The sequence below is a fragment of the Gymnoscopelus microlampas genome (assembly GCF_963454915.1).
Source record: "Gymnoscopelus microlampas genome assembly, chromosome: 16".
NCBI classification, from domain to species: domain Eukaryota; kingdom Metazoa; phylum Chordata; class Actinopteri; order Myctophiformes; family Myctophidae; genus Gymnoscopelus; species Gymnoscopelus microlampas.
In genome coordinates, this window is record NC_139953.1 from 47,097,614 (window position 1) to 47,120,474 (window position 22,861).

General features: G+C 42.9%; 1 protein-coding gene across 1 annotated transcript in view; it reads left to right on the forward strand.

Moving 5' to 3' along the window:
• Positions 1-22,861, forward strand: part of LOC311062648 (WD repeat-containing protein 26-like) — a 41,250-nt gene that overhangs the window by 12,718 nt on the left and 5,671 nt on the right. Inside the window, exons 4-9 of the mRNA XM_084081847.1 lie at positions 3,175-3,311; positions 9,293-9,390; positions 12,926-13,082; positions 14,951-15,089; positions 16,361-16,501; positions 19,292-19,411. Of these exons, the coding sequence (XP_083937973.1) occupies positions 3,175-3,311; positions 9,293-9,390; positions 12,926-13,082; positions 14,951-15,089; positions 16,361-16,501; positions 19,292-19,411 (792 nt within the window). The remainder of the gene's footprint in view (positions 1-3,174; positions 3,312-9,292; positions 9,391-12,925; positions 13,083-14,950; positions 15,090-16,360; positions 16,502-19,291; positions 19,412-22,861) is intronic.

The following is a 22,861-nucleotide window of genomic DNA, read 5'->3' on the forward strand; positions in this document are numbered from 1 at the left end:
CACACACACACACACACACACACACACACACTCTTGTTAAAGCTGTCTCAAAATGGAAGCACTGGCGTGGCTGCATTTTTGAGTTTTATGGTAGTTTAACATGTCCTTGGCTATTAAAATAGCAGATCTACAAGCTCATTCGGTGCCGTGCTATGAGCCTGTAGATCTGCTGTTTTTGAGAAAAAATCGTGAAAATGTCTGCCAATCTTTGAATTTATATATATGCATTTGTAACTCAAATCTTTGCTTCTGACGGTCCCTGGAACAAAATATTTTGAGATTTGTGGGCTATATTAGAGCAACCAGGCCTTGAATTTCATCATTTTAGGGGCAAGGCCACTTGGCGTTTGGTGTTGTCCATTTTTGGACAACACATTTAGGCACAAAGGCCAAATGCCAGGGCAGGAAGGACATCAAATAAAACAAGATTTGGTGTCTACATGACAAGAAAGAGACACTGGTGTCTACATGACAAGAAAGAGACACTGGTGTCTACATGACAAGAAAGAGACACTGGTGTCTACATGACATTTGTAGAATGCCCAGAAGCAAAGAATTGAGTTAACAATGTTCGCTTTAAAAAAACATCATATATTCAAAGATTTGCACTGGCTCGGCTGCTTTGTGGAGTTTTATGGTCAGGATGTCTACAGGATGTGTGTTTCTCTGGGTCCTAAGATGGAGGCAATATTAACGTGCCATTCAGCTTGCTCCAGAGAGATTACTGTCAGAGGAGGGAGGATGAGATGAGACTCCCACGTGTGTGTCTGTGTGTCTGTCTGTCTGTCTGTCTGTCTGTCTGTCTGTCTGTCTGTCTGTGTGACTGACTGTGTGACTGTGTGTGTGTGTGTGTGTGTGTGTGTGTGTGCGTGCACACATTTCATATGAACACTGACTCCCTAGCCCCAGCTAGCTCCTTTATTAACACACATGATGGGCTAGAACTCAACCCCATAACAGTCCCATGTGTTCTAATCAACTGACTGCATCATGTTAGAGTTAGACTAACTAGCTGCAAGAATAGGTTATGTGACAGACAGACAGACAGGATTGCTTGCTGGAGCTCAAAGCACCAGGTAGCCATTTTGAGTCTTTGGACTAGTTTTGCTATTGTAAACATGATTCTATTTCCATTATAGTTGGCAGTTATTAATGCCACAAAGGCCTAGTTCTTTCACTGTGTGTGTCTCTGTCTGTCTCTCTCTGTGTCTGTCTGTCTGTCTCTCTCTCTCCCCCTGTCTGTCTCTGTGTCTATCTCTATCTCTGTCTCTCTCTCTCTCTCTCTCTCTGTCTGTCTGTCTGTCTGTCTTTCTCTGTGTCTCTCTCTGTGTCTTTGTCTGTCTGTCTGTCTGTCTGTCTGTCTGTCTGTCTCTCTTTGTGTCTTGTCTGATATTGCCCAGTCAGGGAGGTGCTGTTGTCACTGTGATTTGGTTTCTTTTATTTCTGTGTATTATTGATGTGTCTGAAGTGAAGCCACCTTCAGGCCCGTGGCCTACATTGTACGGTTATTAGATTAGTATTTAATACAGCAGATGATGCCTGCTTTACAGTTATTTTATCAATGGTCAGTAAAGGGAAGTGGTGGTTGTGCCAGACCCCCCCCCCCCCCCCCCCTCCACTGCGGGGCTGCCCGTTTGGTTTGTGACTCATTGGAATCCTGGCACGCTCTCTCTCCACCACAGCTCATCTCCTGTTGTGGTTGGAAATCATGGCCTCTTATCTGCAGGCCTCTTATTAGCAAACATGGTGCCGTGTTTGTTTGAGTCTGGGTGGATCTGTGGTTTTATGTTTTTGATAGTAAAGGGAAGTGCACTCAACCACCGTCACTCCACTTTATCTCATTAAGACCTGAGGCGATTCTTAAAAAAAATCTAAATCAGATTTCTAAAACAGTTTTTTGAAAAAAAAAGCATTTTTTTTTTCAAGATTAAAAAGAAATAGCAGATCTACAAGCTCATAGCGCGGCACTCGGTGCCGCGCTATGAGCTGGTATATCTGCTATTTTTGAATAGCCAAAGAAATCTAAAGTGACACAGATGCGTTCCAGGTCTTAATGGGTTATGCCTCAATTTCAACCTTTCTTTTGATTCCTGACTATTTCTTCTGTTCTTTTCTTTTATGATTTTCATTTCATTATTTTGTCGTCTTCACTTTCTTCCTGTTTCTATCATTTTGTTTTTGATTTGTTTAACTTTAGTTTGATGCATATACAATCATACAGAGTAGCCTTTTCAGGTTGGCAAGGCTGACAACTGAACATTCTACTGGTGATTTCACATTTGCATTTGGCTATTGAAATTATAGACTGGCATAGACTGGCAATCTAGAGTTTAAGAGAGACATTTGTTTTATAAAAAAACGGAATGAATTATCTTGTTTGACTAAGACCAAACCGACCCATTAAAATGTTGGTGAGTGATATTTTTTGGTTAAAACAAAAAGGGTTTTTGTTAAAGTTAAAGCTATATTCCTATTTTCCGATAATTGCTAAAGAGCGTTTGTTAGAAAATGCATTTTTACTAAGGTGGGTTAAAAATGTTGTCCAATCAGGAGAGAGAACCCCTTATAGTTTTTTCTAGGGCTGGGACTCGATTAGAAAAAATATATTATATAATTAATTGGAGGCTTTGTAATGAATCACATTTTAATCGCATATCAATATTTAACCTAAGAACAGTGAGAAGCATTTTTTTCCGTGCGTAGGGGGGGCATCCATTACAGATTCTGATTTGCCCAGTCCACATTATCAAGCAAGCTATGCGGGTGCGTCTTCATTCATGTTTTCATGCACTGTGCTGACTGCAGTTTGTTGTTGTCTGAGAAGCGTCGTCCCAAAACCTATACCACTTGTGCAAAAAAAATAGCCCGCAGTTGTTGTAGGCAGAGGCACTTCCACGTTTGGTGACTAATCGATTTTTTGGGTGAACTATCCCTTTAAACTTCTTCTGTATCTGTTAGGGATAGGGTTAGTTATAATGGGGCCAGTCGGAATAATGACATGGCACCGTTTCCCCCCGAAAGAGCTGATATATTATATACGTTTTTCAGAAAGCTGTTTTTTTTTAAAGATAGGGCCTCAGGTCTACATGGGTCTAAACTGTGTCTTTCTGCCCCCCCCCCCCCCTCTCTCTCTCTCTCTCTCTCTCTCTCTCTCTCTCTCTCTCTCTCTCTCAGCGGATGAAGTTCCTGCTCCTGCAGCAGAAGTACCTGGAGTACCTGGAGGACGGCAAGGTCCTGGAGGCTCTGCAGGTTCTGCGAGGAGAGCTGACTCCCCTCAAGTACAACACGGACCGCATCCACGTGCTCAGCGGGTACGAGTATACCACCCCCCCCCCGCCACACCTCACATACACCCGTTAATGCCATCGGTTCAACCCGGGAACACATCTGTGTCACTTTAGATGTCTTTGGCCTGAGTGCCGCATTATGAGCTTGTAGATGTTCTTCATGTTAACCAGTTGTTCAAGTAAATGGTGAAAAAAAGCTGATCTAAAAGCTCATGGTGACGTGTTATGAGCTTGTAGTTCTCGCCTGCACTAAAAAATAGGGTTGCCAGGTTGAAAGTAGCGTCGTTCCCAGCCTCACTCATCTGTGAAGAGAAAAGCCTGGTCACGACCTAAAGCAGAGAGTGTCTATAGGGGCGGGACTTAATGTTGTACGTATTTCCCCCGGAAACTATCTTTTTCGACCAATCATGACACTTGTTTCATTTACGGAGAACGTAAACAGATTTGTAAAGCGTCAACGACAACGTAATTTCATTGGCTGGTACTTCCGTCAAATTTCGTTATTTCATTTTAGACACTCAGACGTGGGTTGAAAGTAGTTAATGATGGTATTTCTATTAGACTGTAATCTGCCAGGCTTTCCCAAGGCTAACGACTGACTCCTGGGTTGTTTACAGCCAATTTGTCCACTAATTTGCCTTTTTCTCATAATCGAATGTTCTGAGACACAGGTGACCTGCGGTCTGTTATTAATTTGCTTCACCTAATAACTGTGCTACTGTAAGTTGCTTTCTTTCAATAGACCAATTATTTGTTTACTAACATTGAGCCTGGACGCACAGGTGATTGTTTCACGCAATCAATTCCCAACCTGTTTCGGGGTGCACTGGTTTCAGCACACCCCAACCCCCTCTTGTGTGTGTTGGCTAGTGAGACGCGTCCTAACGAGACCTGATATAATGGGTTTCGTTGCGCGCATACTGGCTGCACGCAGCCAGTATGACGTCGTCTGTTAAGGGGTCTATATGTACAGCAGTGGTGGAAAAGTATTACATCTTTTTACTTAGTAAAAGTATCAATACTGCACTGTAGAAATACTCTGTTATAGCTAAGCGTCTGGAATTCAAAATTTACTTGAGTAAAAGACAAAGTACCAAAGTATTTTGTATCAAAATGCACTTGAAGTACCAAAAGTAGAAAGTACTCATTATGCAGAATGTCCCAATTCACAAGTTTTCAAATATAGTATCAAATGTATAAAAATCCTTTGAAAATAGCAGATCTACAAGCTCACAATGCGTCGCAACGCAACGGATTGTGACCTTGTAGATCGGCTATTTCCAATGGGTTGAAGTGGTTAATGTATGTTTTTGTAATAATAATTAAAATCTACAAAGTAACAAAAGTTTTAAAACAATTGTAGTGGAGTAGAAGTACAATATAGTACCCCACTAAACTAACAAATGCCTCACAATTGTACTTAAGTACAGTACTTGAGTACATGTACTTAGTTACTTTACACCACTGATGTACAGCCATCTTACTTACACTAGCCAGGCCATCCAACCCATGGAATCAATTCCCAAATCAATGAAAACGGTCTTAATCGATGGCAGCGGTGTTTCTCTGCAAACAAGGGAGCATCTCTCCAGACTTCATTATCTCATCAATTAGCTGAAATGGATCAGTGGTGTACTAGCCACCTGTCAGGCCCAACGGTCTTATCATTCTGTCAGTCACATTGACAAGAATGCGGTATTGATCTCTAATTGTTTGGTCAATCAGCTGTTTTTCCGTTGAAACGTCTTTATCCTCTTTCTTTATCTTCCTGTGCTGCTGGCAGAGCAGCTCGTTGCTACAGGGACTGTGTTTTCACTAGTAGCCCCTTTCGGGACCCTGTTTACCTTTTTTTTGTATTTGGGAAGGCGGTATCCAGGGTCCCTTGACAGTCAATCCACTCTCCCATGTACCCACTGGTACCACTGTCTGGTCCCGGACAAATATAACGTTGTTTAAGTGTTGCAGAGATTTTTCAAAGATGCCCCCAAATGCTAGCCTGGTAAACCCTCCCTCCAGAAATCTCATTTCCATTTGATTTCTGGAGTGAGTCTGGCCTGATCCGCCTTTCTGCAATATTGGCTCTGTACGCCAAAGGGACGAGCCTATCAGCGTCGTCGCTCATCGTTCTGTGATTGACAGCGACAGTTTGCCAATCAGGTGGCGAGTTCGAGTGAGCCCGAATGAAGCCGAGTGCAGCCTGAGTGCAGCCGACAAAAGACGAACGGCAGCCATTGTTGTTGTCCGAGTGCCTTCACTTCTTAGTTTCGTTTTTTAAAACGGTCTCAAACTTATTTTTTGAGGCACGGAATTTACTATTAAGATATCGTTTGGATAGAATTTAGTTGTTTAACTTCATATATGTGGTCAATTAATCATGACAGAGATTTAAAAATATAAATTTAGAGAACCGGCAGGGGCGGGGAGTGACACGCATGTATCCCAATAAGGCAACCTATTTTGGGCATGGCCGTCTCAAAAGTCCCGTTGCGTCACATAGTCTGGAGGTGGTAAAAATGAACTGCTGATTGGCTGAAGTGGAAAAACGATCATTGGTTGAAGGGGTTGTCAGTCAACGGTATTACTCCCGCCCAACTCCAGCCCACAGCCAATATTGCAGAATGGGCGATCAGGCCAGACTCACTCCAGAAATCAAATGGAAATGAGATTTCTGGAGGGAGGGTTTACCAGGCTACCCAAATGCAGCAGGCTCCAGCGGAAACATGTGTTGATCGCCGCTGATCGGCCGTTAACTCTCTCAGTGCCAATGAAATAAAAAAACTATTGCGAACTGTGCCAACATTTTTTTTTTTCTCAAAGTAAAAAAAAAGTGCTTAGGCACTGTTGTTGTGATAGCCAATCGCAACAATTATTGATCTGTAATTGTTTGGTCAATCAGCTGTTTTCTGTTGGAACGAACGTGTGCTCTTTCTTTATCTTCCTGTGTTGTGTTGGCAGAGCAGCTCGTTGCTACAGGGACTGTGTTTTCACTCAGGCTCAGAGATGGAAGAAGTACTCACATGTTTTACTTAAGTAAAAGTATCAATAGCCTACTGTAGAAATAGTCTGTTACAAGTACAAGTCCGGTATTCAAAATGGACTTGAGTGAAATTATAAAAGTATCGGCATCAAAACGTACTTAAAGTACCAAAAGTAAAAGTACTCATTATGCAGAAAGTCCCATTTCACAAGTTTTCAATTATAGAAAATGTATAAAAAATCCTTTTGAAAATAGCAGATCTACAAGCAAAGCGACGTGTTGTTGTGAGCTTTTTTTGGGGGTCCTTTGGGGGGCCGCGGACCCCCCATCTCAAAATGTTTTGTTCCAGGGACCCCCCATGAAGCAAAGATTTGAGTTACAAATGTTCATATTAAAAAAACATTTTCACCATTTTTGAAATAAACCAGTGTTGCACATCCTTCAGTGGATGGTGTCAGGCCATTCCACAGTTTGGTGGCAGAGCAGTAGAATGAGAACTTCCTCATGTTTATTCTAAAGTTGGGAGATACCAGGTCGTTGCTGCTCTAGTGTTGTGGCCAGGGTGAATGGACAAATGTGTCCGTGGCAAAGCCTTGGTCTTGTCCGTGGCAATTCTTTTGATTTACACACCACTATAATGTTTTTATTTTGATCACAAAACCCAATTACTGAATGTCAAGTCTCCAGGGTTTTCTTCAGAATATGTATGACCCTGATTTACTATGACACTATATACTATGACACATTAGGAGTCTTACTAGTGGTTCTCAAATGTTTGATTTGCAAGGACCACCATAACTCTTGAGAGTGTACGGGTCCATTTGGTTCCATTTGTTCCATTTGTTCACTCTTAGTGGTGGGAAAAACAGTTCATTTCAGTGAACAAACGATTTTGTTCACGTTCATGGCAATGATTCCTTCAAATGATTCGTTCACGCTCTCGTTCAGTAGCGCTATTTTCTAGTGAAAAACACGTTTTTTTTTTACGTCGCGCGTACAGCCGACCTCCCTTCCTGTGTACGGGGGGAGGGGATGGGGGGGCGTGAACGATAGCGTGAACGTAACAGTTTCAGAAAGTGAACGAGCTCGGTCACGTTCTCGGCAAAGAACTAGTTCTTTTGAACGAATCGATCATGACCGTCACATCACTAATACCTGTTACATGGTCATTCAGGGCTAGCTATGAGTTTCTGGTTATATTGTTTTCCACTCATTTTGTATGTCTGTGGAAAAAAACTGTAATTTTGACCAACATGTCCACCACAAGACAGCATGGTGATGACCCCTGGTTGTGGCTGTGAGTTTCACTCGCTTTGGAGAAGTAGTTGGGTGCTACGTTGACCATCTTAAATATGGTGGTAACCAGACATTTCGCCCTAAATCTATTTCGACCGTGTTTTTGAGCGGACATTTCGCCCACCCCCAGACAATATACGATAAAGTATAGTTTTGGACCATGACGGAGGCGCGCCGACTCAGCAGACCTTGAGGCTGAGGAGTTGCGCCCGAGCGCCACCAGGCGCAAGTGCCCGCAACGACCAGCCGATGGTCTGCTAGTCGACTACGCGCCGTCCGAGTTATATACCGATAGGGACAGAATCGTAAATATTTTTCGTGGGGACTGCGTTTGCCCCACTGACTGCTTGTCTCTCTCTCTCACTCACTCACACTCACACTCACACACACACACACACACACACACACACACACACACACACACACACACACACACACACACACACACACACACACACACACACACACACACACACACACACAGAGAGAGAGCTTTTATCTAACCCTCACCCTCTCTCATTCTCGCACACAAACGGCCAGCTAGCTTCACTAACTATGGGCGAAATGTCCGCGAAAATGGGCGAAATGTCCGATTTTTTGGGCGAAATGTCCGATTTTTTGGGCGAACTGCGGAATGGGCGAAATGACTGGTATTCTAAACATATGTGTGGTTGTCTTCCTGTAGATATCTGATGTGTAGCCATGCTGTGTGTGTGTCTCTCTGTAGATATCTGATGTGTAGCCATGCTGTGTGTGTGTGTGTGTGTCTGTAGATATCTGATGTGCAGCCATGCTGTGTGTGTGTGTGTGTGTGTGTGTGTGTGTGTGTGTGTGTGTGTCTCTGTAGATATCTGATGTGTAGCCATGCTGTGTGTGTGTGTGTGTGTGTGTGTGTCTCTGTAGATATCTGATGTGTAGCCATGCTGTGTGTGTGTGTGTGTGTGTGTGTGTGTGTCTCTGTAGATATCTGATGTGTAGCCATGCTGTGTGTGTGTGTGTGTGTGTGTGTGTCTCTGTAGATATCTGATGTGTAGCCATGCTGTGTGTGTGTGTGTGTGTGTGTCTCTCTGTAGATATCTGATGTGTAGCCATGCTGTGTGTGTGTGTGTGTGTGTGTGTGTGTGTGTGTGTGTCTCTGTAGATATCTGATGTGTAGCCATGCTGTGTGTGTGTGTGTGTGTGTGTCTCTGTAGATATCTGATGTGTAGCCATGCTGTGTGTGTGTGTCTCTCTGTAGATATCTGATGTGTAGCCATGCTGTGTGTGTGTGTGTGTGTGTGTGTGTGTCTCTGTAGATATCTGATGTGTAGCCATGCTGTGTGTGTGTGTGTCTCGATATCTGATGTGTAGCCATGCTGTGTGTGTGTCTCTCTGTAGATATCTGATGTGTAGCCATGCTGTGTGTGTGTCTCTCTGTAGATATCTGATGTGCAGCCATGCTGTGTGTGTGTGTGTGTGTGTCTCTCTGTAGATATCTGATGTGTAGCCATGCTGTGTGTGTGTCTCTCTAGTCTGTAGATATCTGATGTGTAGCCATGCTGTGTATGTGTGTCTCTCTGTAGATATCTGATGTGTAGCCATGCTGTGTGTGTGTGTCTCTCTGTAGATATCTGATGTGCAGCCATGCTGTGTGTGTGTCTCTGTAGATATCTGATGTGTAGCCATGCTGTGTGTGTGTGTCTCTCTGTAGATATCTGATGTGTAGCCATGCTGTGTGTGTGTGTCTCTGTAGATATCTGATGTGCAGCCATGCTGAGGACCTTCGAGCCAAGGCAGAGTGGGAGGGCAAAGGCACAGCCTCACGATGCAGACTCCTGGACAAACTACAAAGTGAGGAGATGCACGCTACGCCACGCAAAACACCACACCACACCACTCACTCACAACAATACTCCATTATGTTCGTAGAGGTGTAACGATACAGTAACTGCATCGATGCATCATTTTTCATTTTCAACTATCTACTACAGGGGTCTTCAACAGGGGGTCCGGGACCCCTAGGGGGTCCTCAGAGCTACTATAGGGGGTCCGCCAAATATTTGTGTGATTTATTTTGTGTCCAGTGTTGTGTTTTACATTAACCACTTGAACCCTAAAGAATCCCTATTCTGAGGAGTACTTTAGCCAAAAATAGCAGATCTACAAGCTCACAACGCCTCGCGCTGCGAGGCGTTGTGAGCTTGTAGATCTGCTATTTTTGGCAAAAAGGTGTAGGTGTAGAGGGAAAAAAGAGCAGACCGTGTACGCATACAATATAGAGGGGGTCCCTGCTTCATCTCTCTCTCAGCTAGGGGGTCCTTGGGCTGAAAACGTTGAAGACCCCTGATCTACTATATCGATATGCAAACAGCAACATATCGTATTGTTTGACTTTGTGTCGTATCGAATCGTTTTGCAATGCAAATAATGGATTTTATTGATACTAAGTACTTGTTTTGTATTTAGCAATTTTAAGAACAAGAAAGAGGGGTTTAATTTAGGGATGCCACAATCTGACCTTCAGCCAATTCGAAATTCGGACAGCCCTGGCGAATATTTTTCGATTATTCGACGGCGTCGTTTTTTGAAAAATATTTTTCAAAAAAAAAAAAAAAAACTTTTTTTTTTTTTTTTTTTTTTTTTTTTTCGCTCCTGTTTTAGCATTATCACGGTCATTTCTGGGTTGCGCGGCCCAATTATTAGTTACGTTAATGTTTGGGCTGGGATGCTTTCCAGCAGGGGCCTCAGTGCGGCTGCAGAGTTCATGTTTGGGCTGGGCTGAAACAGTGAAACGCTCTGAAACTGTGGCCATTTACAATTATTAAGACTATAATATTAGTATTAGCATATATTTTGATTGAAACTAAGGCATACAAAAGTAAAAAGTAAAAAAAAAAAAAAGTAAAAAGTAAAAAAAAAATTTTTTTTTTTGAATAATTAATTTTTTTTTTTTTTTATTAAAATCGAATTTTAAAAATCATTTTCGATTATGGAGACTGTAACGAATATTCTAAAATTCGAATAATCGGTGGCATCCCTAGTTTAATTACTTTCCATTACATATCGCTACACTTGGTTTATAGATAAATGTGTGTGTAATCTCTGTTCATGTTAAGGTGCGGGTTTGTCCATATGTGTTCAAATTAGAGGTGGGCATAGATTAATTTTTTTAATCTAGATTAATCTATCTGCAATCCTGGAGTTAATCTAGATTAATCTAGATTAAAATGGCTCATTTGAAGTCTGCCGAAGGCATTCAAAATGTGTGTTCTAGGGATGCACCGATGGGATTTTGGCCGATATCGATATCCGATATGATATATTGCTGTTATGACCGATAACCGATATAACCGATGTCGATATGATCGATAAAAAAAACAGTTTTATCCAGTCTGAAAAACATGTGTAAACACTGCATTTGAAAAGGCAATCCCTGTTTATTCCAAATTATTTTATATTATCATCTGGATAATCCCCAGAGCAAAAAACATATGTGTCAACTGCAAAAAGTACCAGTGACAGCAGCTTAGAAAGAAACTTGGCAAATATCAATTGATATTGAATAATTGAATAAAAAGTTTGGGCCCCAATACTGACCCCTGGGAGACGCCCAAATGATTTGAGCTGTATTTGCCCAGCTTCACAAACTGTTGACGTCTGTCCAAATAACTTGTTTTAATCCATCCATACTTTAATCCAGTCTACTGCAATGCCTCTAATACCAATTTTCTCCAGTTTGTTTATTAATATGGTGTGATAGATAGTGTCAAAAACTTTTTTGGGTAAATTAATATTCCAATTGCAACTGTGATTCTTTCAATGGATTCCATCAATGCCTGAGATGTTGATCTGTTAGTTCTAAAACCATATTGACTCTCTGAGAGTAGGCTACATTACATTTTTCCAAAAAAGAATCTAGTCTGCTATTGAAAAGTTTCTCCAGTAGGCCTATCCTTGAAAATTGTGAACAATTGGTTCCATTTGGACACTGAATTTACAGACCCATAAGGGTCCATTTGGTTTGTACACTCCGAGTTACAGACCCATATAAGGACCCACTTTTAGAACCACTGTCCTACACTCTGTGTGTGTGTGTGTGTGTGTGTGTGTGTGTGTGTGTGTGTGTGTGTGTGTGTGTGTGTGTGTGTGTGTGTGTGTGTGTGTGTGTGTGTGTGTGTGTGTGTGTGTGTGTGTGTGTGTGTGTGTGTGTGTGTGCGTGTGCACCCGCACGCTTAATAGCATACATGTGTTTGTTGTTGTTAGCATGTAGCACTCATTAGCATGCTCACGCAACAAGTATTACCAAACAGCGCCCAACTACTGCTATGTTTGTTCATCAACACGGTAGCGGTCGGAGGCTCTGCTTTTGTCCAATGACCACTTTAATAAGCTTCGCTGGGCTTACAGACCTGAAGCAAATTAATTAACGAGTGGAGCAACACGCTCCTCCTCTCTCTGTCTGAGTGAAATGAATGAGAGGCAGTGCGCACGTCTGACCATGTGAAACCCGACACCTATTCCCCCCCACACACACACACACACACACACACACACACACACACACACACACACACACAGACACAGAGTAATTCGCCCAGCTACATCAGCTAATGTTTTGGCTCCCAGACCGAACTTTGAGAATAGATTAACGGCGGTAATTTTTTTTATCGCACGATAAGAGTCCGCGTTAACTTAGCCCGTTAACGGCGTTAACGGCCCGGCCTTAGTTCAAATACAATGTCCATGTATTTGCCAGAGCATCACTGTGTTTATTTTATTAATCTATATCCATAATATATTTTTCCCTTAAAAAACCTCCAGGCGTTTCACGTTTTATTGTTGTTTTTTGTTTTTTTCACGTCGCCATAGACCCCGTTAAAATCCTTAAGAATGCGCGATGCACTGTTTGTAAACATCGTGCACATGTCCCTGTGTCTACCAGTGCAGTCCATGTGTCAAACGGGGCATCCATGTTGTAGTTAGAACGGTTTATGTTAAACAGTGATGACCGAGGAGAAAAAACTACAAGGGAGAAAAAGGAGTTTTAGTGTGCGCTTTAGAATGGAGGCCGACGGGAACGGCAAAAACGGATCGCAAATAGTTCCGTTCCGGTGGTGTTACACTGAAAATGGTCCGTTTAGAAAATTGAAAAAAAGGGAAAAAGCACCCGGACCGTAGCACTACGGTCTCGGCGCCTAACAGTTGGATTTAATGGACCGTAGGACTATGTTCTTGGCGTTTAATGTGTCCCTTAGTTGTTCGCTGTCGAGTGGAAACCTTGTATGTCCAAAACCGTTAACTGTTTGTGTGACTGACCTCTGACCCTGTCTCCCTGTACTGTACTGTTTGTGTGACTGACCTCTGGCCCTGTCTCCCTGTGCTGCAGCATATCTGCCTCCCTCTGTGATGCTGCCTCCCCGGCGTCTACAGAACCTCCTGCGTCAGGCGGTGGAGCTCCAGAGGGATCGCTGCCTCTACCACAACACCAAGCTGGACAGCAGCCTGGACTCTGTGTCCCTGCTGCTGGACCACGTCTGCAGCCGGTCAGTATAATATACTCCTCTCTCCTCATGGAACCTGATGGATTGTAAAATACATACACTAGCCTGGCACCCTGTGTCAGCAACATGGATTAAAGTTCTCAGTCGCCAAGACTGATTTCAGTCATTTGGATTCCATGGAAGCCAGCATGTCTCCTATGGAAGCATGTTGCGCAGCAAAAATAGCCGATCTACAAGCTCTCAATGCGTCGCAGACGCATTGAGAGCTTGTAGAAAGGCTATTTTGGGTTATTTTAAGATTAGCGCATTTGAAGTGGTCAAACTAGCAATATGTTCAGATGCATCTTCCATAATATCTTAATCGTCTCGGATATTTCATACAAAAGCAACGGTTAAAGCCTGAATCTGTGAATTTGTGTTTTTGAACCCGTTGGCAGTATGTAGAACAGCAGGACCAACATTACTAAAGCATCCTAATTTTACATATTGTGTTCATCGTTTAGGAATCGGCGCTAGTGTATGTGTGGGGGGGGGGGGGGGGGTCCTTTCACACTGTTTCACAAATCGCACATTAGGTTTTCAGTCGTGAGTTAAAATGTTGCTTTAATCCATGTGGCAGCAGCATCCAGGGGACTCACTGAACACCAAGGTGTTTCACCGTCCCGGACACGGGTGTGGGTTTAACAGGACATGGCAGCAGTGTTGATTTCGTTGACTACTAAATGACATAAAATGTTGGTCGACTACCTTTTTTCACTGACGAAAACTAAATAAAGACTAAGCTATGATGACTAAAACTAATACAAAATTTCGTCAACAAATAAAAACTAGACTAAAATGTTAGTGAGGGACTAGTGGAGAAGAGATCCAGTAGAACTAAGAAGTTATTTTATGATTGGTTACGCTAGGGTGTTACGCTCTGAAAATAGCAGATCTACAGGCTCACGACACAACGCGCTTAGACGCTTGTAGATCGGATGTAGTCGACTATAATCATATGATATTTAGTTGACTAAAACTAGACAAACTAAAACATGTCAGATGACTAAAATGTGACTAAAACTAGATGGAATTGTATTCAAAAGACTATGACTAAATCAAAATTTGCTGTCAAGATCAACACTGCACACACAGGACGTAAGGTTTTTTTAGGGAGTCCTTGCAAGGTTCTATGTCAGGAGCTTTGGGAAAACTCCTGAGGAGTTTGAGGGTCATGTTGGGATGGGATTCCTCCTGTGCTGCTATGATGAGTTCACTGTCCCATGACCCCAGGCTGTAGGCAGTCACCTCTTAGCCTAGTAATCCAATCTAACTAACTACTGTCTAATATTAATATGATTATACTACATTATATGCTATGAATATAACATGGTTGGACATGTATTTTTCACCTGAAGAAAACATTGCGTGACTGTCATTGTTTGTTCAGTACATTATCACATTGCTCTGCATGCCTTTGCTATATTGTCACGTTTCTTTTTGACTTTTTAATGTCCATTGAAGGTCTTTTTTTATTAAGCTTTAATCACAGCATGTTAATAAGACACTCTTTGCTCTGACCTGTTCAAAACCAGATGAATTTACACTCTGTGACCTGTTCAAAACCAGATGAATTTAGACTCTGTGACCTGTTCAAAACCAGATGAATTTAGACTCTGTGACCTGTTCAAAACCAGATGAATTTAGACTCTGTGACCTGTTCAAAACCAGATGAATTTACACTCTCTGACCTGTTCAAAACCAGATGAATTTAGACTCTGTGACCTGTTCAAAACCAGATGAATTTACACTCTCTGACCTGTTCAAAACCAGATGAATTTAGACTCTGTGACCTGTTCAAAACCAGATGAATTTAGACTCTGTGACCTGTTCAAAACCAGATGAATTTAGACTCTCTCTCCCTCCTACAGGAAGCAGTTCCCTTGCTACACGCAGCAGATCCTGACAGAGCACTGTAACGAGGTCTGGTTCTGCAAGTTCTCTAACGACGGAACCAAACTGGCCACCGGCTCCAAAGACACCACGGTCATCATCTGGCAAGTGGATCCGGTGAGTGGAATGGGAGAGCTGCAACCACACACACACACACACACACACACACACACACACACACACACACACACACACACACACACACACACACACACACTACCTCTAAAGCAGTTGGTTTCAACCCTTTTCATATCAAGGTCCATTATTTATTCAGCATTTGAGCCACGGAACCACCGTTTGAAGAGATTTAGCCTCTCAGACCCAAAACTTAGAATATTTTGTTATTGTTGGATACGATTGTGTCCACAATTCCATGCTGTATTGATGTGGTAACGTGGGAGAGACAACAGGCAAACGTTGATCAAAATAACAATTCTTTAATTAAGTAATGCAGATGTTTAACAATAATTTAACTCTTGAGAGCGTAAAATGATGGTAAAATGATTACACAGGCCTGGCCTGGCAACCCAGACAGTTTTCTGTAAATCAAGGGTTTTTTATAAAACAATTTACAATTTAGGCATTTAGCAGATGCTCTTAATCAAGAGCAAGGACAACACAAGATAATACATCAAATGCATAGAAATGGTAATCTAATAATAAAGTAATACATAAGTAAACCAATAACCTATCATCAGCCTGTACATTGAAACTATACATTATATAGGATGCCAGGTCAACAATGACCTGGCATCTGTCTACATAACATGCTATCTAAGTTACATTTTAGCCTTTGCATAATCCTGCAAGGTTGTCAAGGCTAGGACAAGTGCTACAGGCTGAGGTGGAGTCTGAAGAGGTGAGTCTTCAGATTACAGCAGAACATTGGGAGTGAGTCTGCAGTTCTAACTGCAATGGGGAGTTCATTCCATAGTTTGGGAGCCAGAAGGGGGAAGAGTCTGGGACGTGTGGAGCGTTGTCCCGGATGTTTTAGCGAAGGTTCTGACAGCTTCTCTGTGTTAGCTGATCTGAGAGAGCTGGAGGGGTTTGTAGGGTTGGATCAGGCTTTGTGGATATGGGGGTGCCGTACCTTTTGGTTGCTTTGTAGGCCAACGTCAGTGTTTTTTTGTACTCTGTGCGGGCAGTAACTGGGAGCCAATGGAGGGAGCGGAGAAGGGGGGAGAGTGGGAGACATCCCACTGGTGGTATTCAAGTTTGTATACGACTGATGTCTGGATAAGGAGCTGGGCTGACTCCTGGGTGAGGAAGGGTCTGATCCTTCCAAACAGGGTCGTACCTGTGCGTTTCAGGCTCGCTCTGTCTTGTTCCATTTCACTTTTCTCAAAGACAAAATTGACTGTGTGTGTGTGTGTGTGTGTGTCTACTAGGAGAGCCACCAACTGAAGCTGCTGCGGACCCTGGAAGGTCACGCCTACGGAGTCTCCTACTTAGCCTGGAGCCCCGATGACACCTACCTGATCGCCTGCGGACCTGACGACTGCTCCGAACTCTGGCTCTGGAATGTCCAGGTAACACACACACACACACACTACGGGCGCCCGACCCCCTAGCCGCGCACGGGGCCCAGCGTGGGCGCGTGTATATTGGGGTACCAAAATCGTCGGATTAAAATTTACAAAAGTAAAAAAAAAAAAATTATAAAAAATTATAATATTTTTTTTCCTGGGGGTCCGCGGACCCCCTGGGAGTGTCGGGACCTGCGGGGACCCCCGTGGAACATGGCGGACCCCTTCGGTGGTGTTTGTATTTTTCATGAAGGTGGTTGCTTGTTTCTGGCGCTTGTTTTTGAAAACCTGGCATCCCGACTGGCATCCCACAATGGCGGCCGCCTCATGTTGTTTTGGCTCGGTGGTGCGCACGGTAAACGGTACGAAGCTGTTTCCCCTTCCGTTTTGTCCGAAATGTGGTGAGTATAATTAATTATGTTGCGAGGTGGAAAATGTGTAGTGAGCAATGAGAGGTGCCCTACGCCACCCGTAAATTCAGCGCGCCTGCCGTGGCTACTGTGTTGGCGAGATGTGGTGTGTCGGTGTTGTGTTTACTCGATTACAGAGCTGTGGCTATAGCGTCAGCGGCGCGTGGAAGTCACTCCTCGATTATATAAGTAGATATCTAAGTGTTCATGTAAGTGTTGCCATGTCTTAATATTGTAGGTGTTGGCCTGCCATTAATATGCTGATAACCTCAAACATAAATGATAGCAGTTCCAACAAAGCCACTAGACTGAATGAGAAAATTAAGCCATACCAATAAATCGGCACAGAAGAACCATCAGCATGATATTGCTTCAATTATATTAAAAAATAGCAGTGTCAGGTTTGGTACTCTGTCCTGAATTAAATCCATTATTTTGTCAGATTTCTTCTCTCAAGGTGGGGGCTGTGGGCAGCCTTGAAAGGGCTGGGGGAAAAAATGTTGCTGTTTCCCAACATGCGTACCTAGATTCACCAGTAAATGGTGGTACGTAATTATAAGTATGTTGTACGGTTTGCTCAGGTGGACCAAAATCAGCTGAACTGGTCATTTCATTTACTACACTGGCATTGTCCATTGTCAGGCTTTGGCTAAACAACAGCTCGGTACCAAGCTCCACAAACTCCTAGATCAGAGTTACTACAGGGGGTCCGCCAAATCTTTGTGTGATAGGATTTTTGTTTTTACATTAACCACTTGAACCCTATAGCATCCCTATTCTGAGGGGAACAATAGCCGAAAATAGCAGATCTACAAGCTCACAACGCCTCGCGCTGCGAGGCGTTGTGAGCTTGTAGATCTGCTATTTTCGGCAAAGAGAGGGGGAAAAAGAGCAGACTTAAGTACAGAGTGAAAGTTTACTTAGTGTTGATGGTTTAAGTGGTTAAATGTCTGAAAATACACATTAACATGAAACCAGCATCTATGAAAAGCTTTAATCTGCAACACAAGTTTATGCAATATATAGTGGGGGTCCCTGCTCCATCTCTCTCGCAGAGAGGGGGTCCTTGGCCTGAAAACGTTGAAGACCCCTGTCCTAGATGACGGTCAAAGATGCATCAGCACATGAATAAATATTCCCAGTGAGAGCTTCGTGAGTCATGCCGGTGCTTATAGACAAGGCGATGAATGACTTTACTCCTTTTTTTAGTTGAGTGTAAAACATCTCCTACAAGGTCCATGATCCTCTCTCCCTCGCCGCATTCAGTGTGCAGCGCTGATGAGAAGGGGTGACACGGCGTATAAACGGCGTCCTTGTGGAGCGTTCTTTAGGTTTACACACCGCTGCCTCCCTTGCAGCGGCAAAGGGCAAAGTTCGGCCACCACAGACGGATAAATTAAAATATTTATATCCCGTTATTATTTTTATTTGTTTGTTTGGGCCGGCTGGAAGTTGTGACACCCCTGATCTAAACTTTAAGTAAACAGGAGTTGTATCTATGTGTGTGTGTGTGTGTGTGTGTGTGTGTGTGTGTGTATTCCAGTTCCTGTTTAACCACTTTAGACCCTATACTTTAGGGTATACTTTAGACCCTATACTTTAGGCATTGTACAACAAATAGCTCACATTTCACATCATCACTGAGGTATCTTTTAGATCTTGTTTTGACCATTTTTCACCTGTGTGTGTAAACTGACATGCCCAAAGATAGGAGAGAGAGCAGGTTGAAAGTGGTTCATACCAGCGGTTCTCTAACGTTTTGATGCCACGGACCCCCATATTGAAAATGTTTGTGCCAGGGACCCCCAAAAGAGAAGATATGTGTTTTTAAAAAATGCAATAGTATTTAAAAACACTTTCAAGATTTTTAAAAAATGTTCAAAAATAGCAGATGTACAAGCTTATCTTCAAATAGCCAACGTATAAATGGATAAATTGGTTAACATTTTTGTGACGCTACATTAACTAATTAAGCTGGGGACCCCCTCAAGGACCCCTGGGGGTCCCCGGACCCCACTTTTGAGAACCAATGGTTTATGCGTGTGTCCTCTGTCCAGTCACATTTATAAATTGAGAGCTTTTATAGCTGTGAATTTCATATGAGGGGGGGGAGGGGAACCAGCGTCTGCCTCCTGCCTGACAGATAAAAGCAGAGCCTACAGACCGTGTACTCAATGACCTCTCCTTGTCTGACCCCTCCCCTCTCTCCCCCACTCCCACCCCTCCCCTCTCTCTCTCTCGCTCCCACCCCTCCCCTCTCTCCCCCCAACAACACTCCCACTCCTTTTCTTCTTCTGGTTCTCCTCCCCTCCCCCCTCCCTTCATGTCTGCCTCCCTTCCTTCCTCCATTCGCCCTCCTCCCCCCCCACCCCCTGGTGGCCAGACGGGTGAGCTGCGGACGAAGATGTCCCAGTCCCACGAGGACAGCCTGACCAGCGTGGCCTGGAACCCCGACGGCAAACGCTTTGTCACCGGGGGACAGAGAGGACAGTTCTACCAGTGTGTAAGTCATGACACTTTATTTCATGCTGTCTGTGTGTGTGTGTGTGTGTGTGTGTGTGTGTGCGCGCGCGCGCGTGCGAGCGTGCAAGCATGTACTACAGGGGTGATGCAACTTTGATGATGGAGACAGGGGCCACTTTATTCCCACACTCACTCCAGGGGGCCACATTGCATATACTGTACAGAAACCTCTTATCTCCCGTATGTTAGCTTTTTTTCTTTAATGGCATTCTATGTCACACAAAAGTAGAAAAGAAGCCGATCTACAAGCTCAGAACGCGCCGCACTAAGTGGAGGTGGGGGCCGCATGTGGCCCCCGGGCGGGCCGCCAGTCCAAACCTTCAAACCGCTCTCAAAATCCACCTCTTCAATATGGCTTTCTTCACTGTTTTTTACTCAGTGTATTTGTCCTAATAAAGTAGATTTTCTTTTGTTGTTGTCCCCCCCCCCCCCCCCGGTACTTAGAAAAGCGCTATATCAATAGTTGCGATGGCCAAATGTCTAAAAACACTAAGTATAGAAGCATGTGAGAAATAGACCAAGAAAATGTTGTTGTTTTTATGGTAAGAAAAAATATATATACAGGCTTACAATTGGGAAATGATTCAGGTTGGGATTAGACGTTTAGGAGGGGCTTAGGGTCCGAGTTATGGCCCATTTATTATTGGCTGCACGCCAGCGTTGTTGTAGTGCAACACGTTGTGACTGAGCTTGAAGATCTGCTATTTTCGGCTTTGGGCTTGAGGTTAAAAATGATATAATAAAAAAATGGCATTCATAAAATCGGCGTGGTAATGTTCTATTCTTGTCCTCACAGTTATGGTATTATAAATGTGTGTGATGTGAGTCTATAGGAGACACGTGTGTGTGTGTGTTTGTTTGTTTGGTCTCTTTGTGTATCTGTCAGTGTCACTTCAAGCCTTAAGGTGCTTAACCCTGCGAGGTCATTAGGTCATGACTCACATCCTCACAGAACGGCTATATTACCCGGCGATACAATTCTTATTCAGAAACCACAAATAAAAACCTGTGTGTGTGTGTGAGGCATCAACTACTATATGAATAGATTGATGTGAAATATTCACCAACACATTTGTGGATGGTTTATTCATCACGGTGTGTGTGTATAAAGACCCTGATGTCACTTATGCTTTCTGTGTGTGTGTGTGTGTGTGTGTGGCGATGCTGGGGGAGGGGAGAGAGAGTGTGTTGCTGTGGTTCAGGACGAGGAATGTGACGGACTTTGTGCACATCGCCACACACACACACACACACACACACACACACACACACACACACACACACACACACACACACACACACACACACACACACACACACACACACACACACACACAATAGATCCCTGACTCCTCCCACCTATTGATGCGTCTCTGCAATGAACCCACTGAACCTATAAGGACATGTTGTTTACCGTGTGTGTGTGTGTGATTGACCATGATGGGGGTGGAGGTCTCGTCTTATGTTCTAACGTGTAAACAACAGTTACGAAACGTTTATTAACCCATTGAATCTGGGAACGCGTGTCTGTCATTTTAGATTTGCTATGAGCTTGTAGATCTGCTCTGCTAATTCTGAAAAATCATGAAAACTTGTGCAAATCTTTGAATAAATATTTTTTTAAAGCATTTGTAAAAAAAAATGTACATTGTAAAAATGTACATACAAATGGTTCGGTTCAAAAAAATATATACTCAAAGATTTGCACAACTTTTCACGATTTTTCAAAAATAGCAGATATACAAGCTCGTATCGCGGCACCGAGTGCCGCGATACGAGCTTGTATGTCTGCTATTTTTGAATAGCCAAAGAAATGTAAAATGACAGCGATGTGTTCCCGGAATGAATGGCTTAAAAAAAAAAGGTTTTATCCTCTGTAGATACAAACACATTTGTAAACATGGACGTATCTGTAACCTGACGGCTAAACTCAGTGTCGTCTTGTTGCCATCCATGTCTTCAGATTCAGCGCCATCAAATGTAATTGATCTGATTAACAGTCATAGCTGGTTTGACTCGTGCCAAATTGCTGTTGATAGGTAAATCGATTTGATTTTTGATTTTTCAGCGTGAGGCTTTTGTTCTCCCACACACACTCATGGTTTGTTTATTTAATCATCTAACGAGGTGCCATTTTTAACCCATTAAGACGTGGATGAGAGCCATGCTGAAGCTGTGTCAGGTCGACAGAACAATTCATATTTGATTTGTTCTTGGTTGCGTTTGCTGTCCTGTGACGCAAATACAAGCTTGTATCTATAAGCTGTGAGCTTGTAGATCGGCTATTTTGGGAATGGAACGCCCTTATTATATTATTTTCAAAGATATTTTTGGGACTTTTTCGGCCTTTATTGATAGCATACACTACAGTATATAGACGGCAAAGGTTTATTTTTTTCTCTTACACAAATCCAGTATTTTCTGCTCTTATTTTATGTTATGACTGTTTTCTATCCTCTTTTACAGTAGCAAATGACTGAAAACTTTTCTTTAATATCAATTCTCTTACAAAGATCCTGTATTTTCTTCTCTTTTTTGTATGCGCCCTCTGCTGTTTGCATTGTTTTTGCAGTTTTTTTTTATTAAATCGATTTAATTCGTCACCAGTTTGAATCGATTTCAGTCGATTTACGCTAAATCGTTACATGCCTATGATCTGCTACTTTTGATTCTTCTGTGACGCTGTAGTATGATCAAGTAGGGCGTTAATTTATGAAAAAAAGACAAACCGTTAGAATATGGAGACGAGCGGTTACTGCCCGACAGCAACGATATTTTGAATCGTTGCTGTCGGGCAGTCATTCAATCGAATTGAATTGAAAGGAATTGAATGTAATGTAATTTAATGCAGGGGTTGACACTAAGCTCTCAGAGGCACTCGCCCGTCGGGCAACTTGTACAGGTCATGTTCTACTTGCCCACAGGTCTTGCCCACTTGCCTGAAAAGTAAATTGTCCATTATAAAATGATAAGTAAAGTAATTTTCACTTATTTTTTAACTTTCTACTTGCGAATTCTTGGGCTGCACGATAAAAAATGTCATACCTCAATATTTATGCCAAATATCTAGTAAATAGCTATGAATATGACGATGGTTTCACACTTGTTATTTTATTTTTTTAAGTGTACTAACAGCACATTATAGGCCACCGGTGCTCTTATATATTACATTCCACAGACCTGAAGACACTTACTTCCCATAACTTGACAAAGCACTCTTATTTTGAAGTCCACCGACCGGAAGTCAAGGGTTTACGTTCATCTGACTTGACACGGGCTTTGACTGTTCAATAAACAAACGGAGATAGTGGGGCTGGCACTGCTGGCGCTCTGACCACGTTCAACTGTCCAAAGACAGATATCTCGTTGCATTCCAACTCAAAATGCACACCTGCCCGGTCGGCCAACCCGATAGCAAACTTCACCTGCC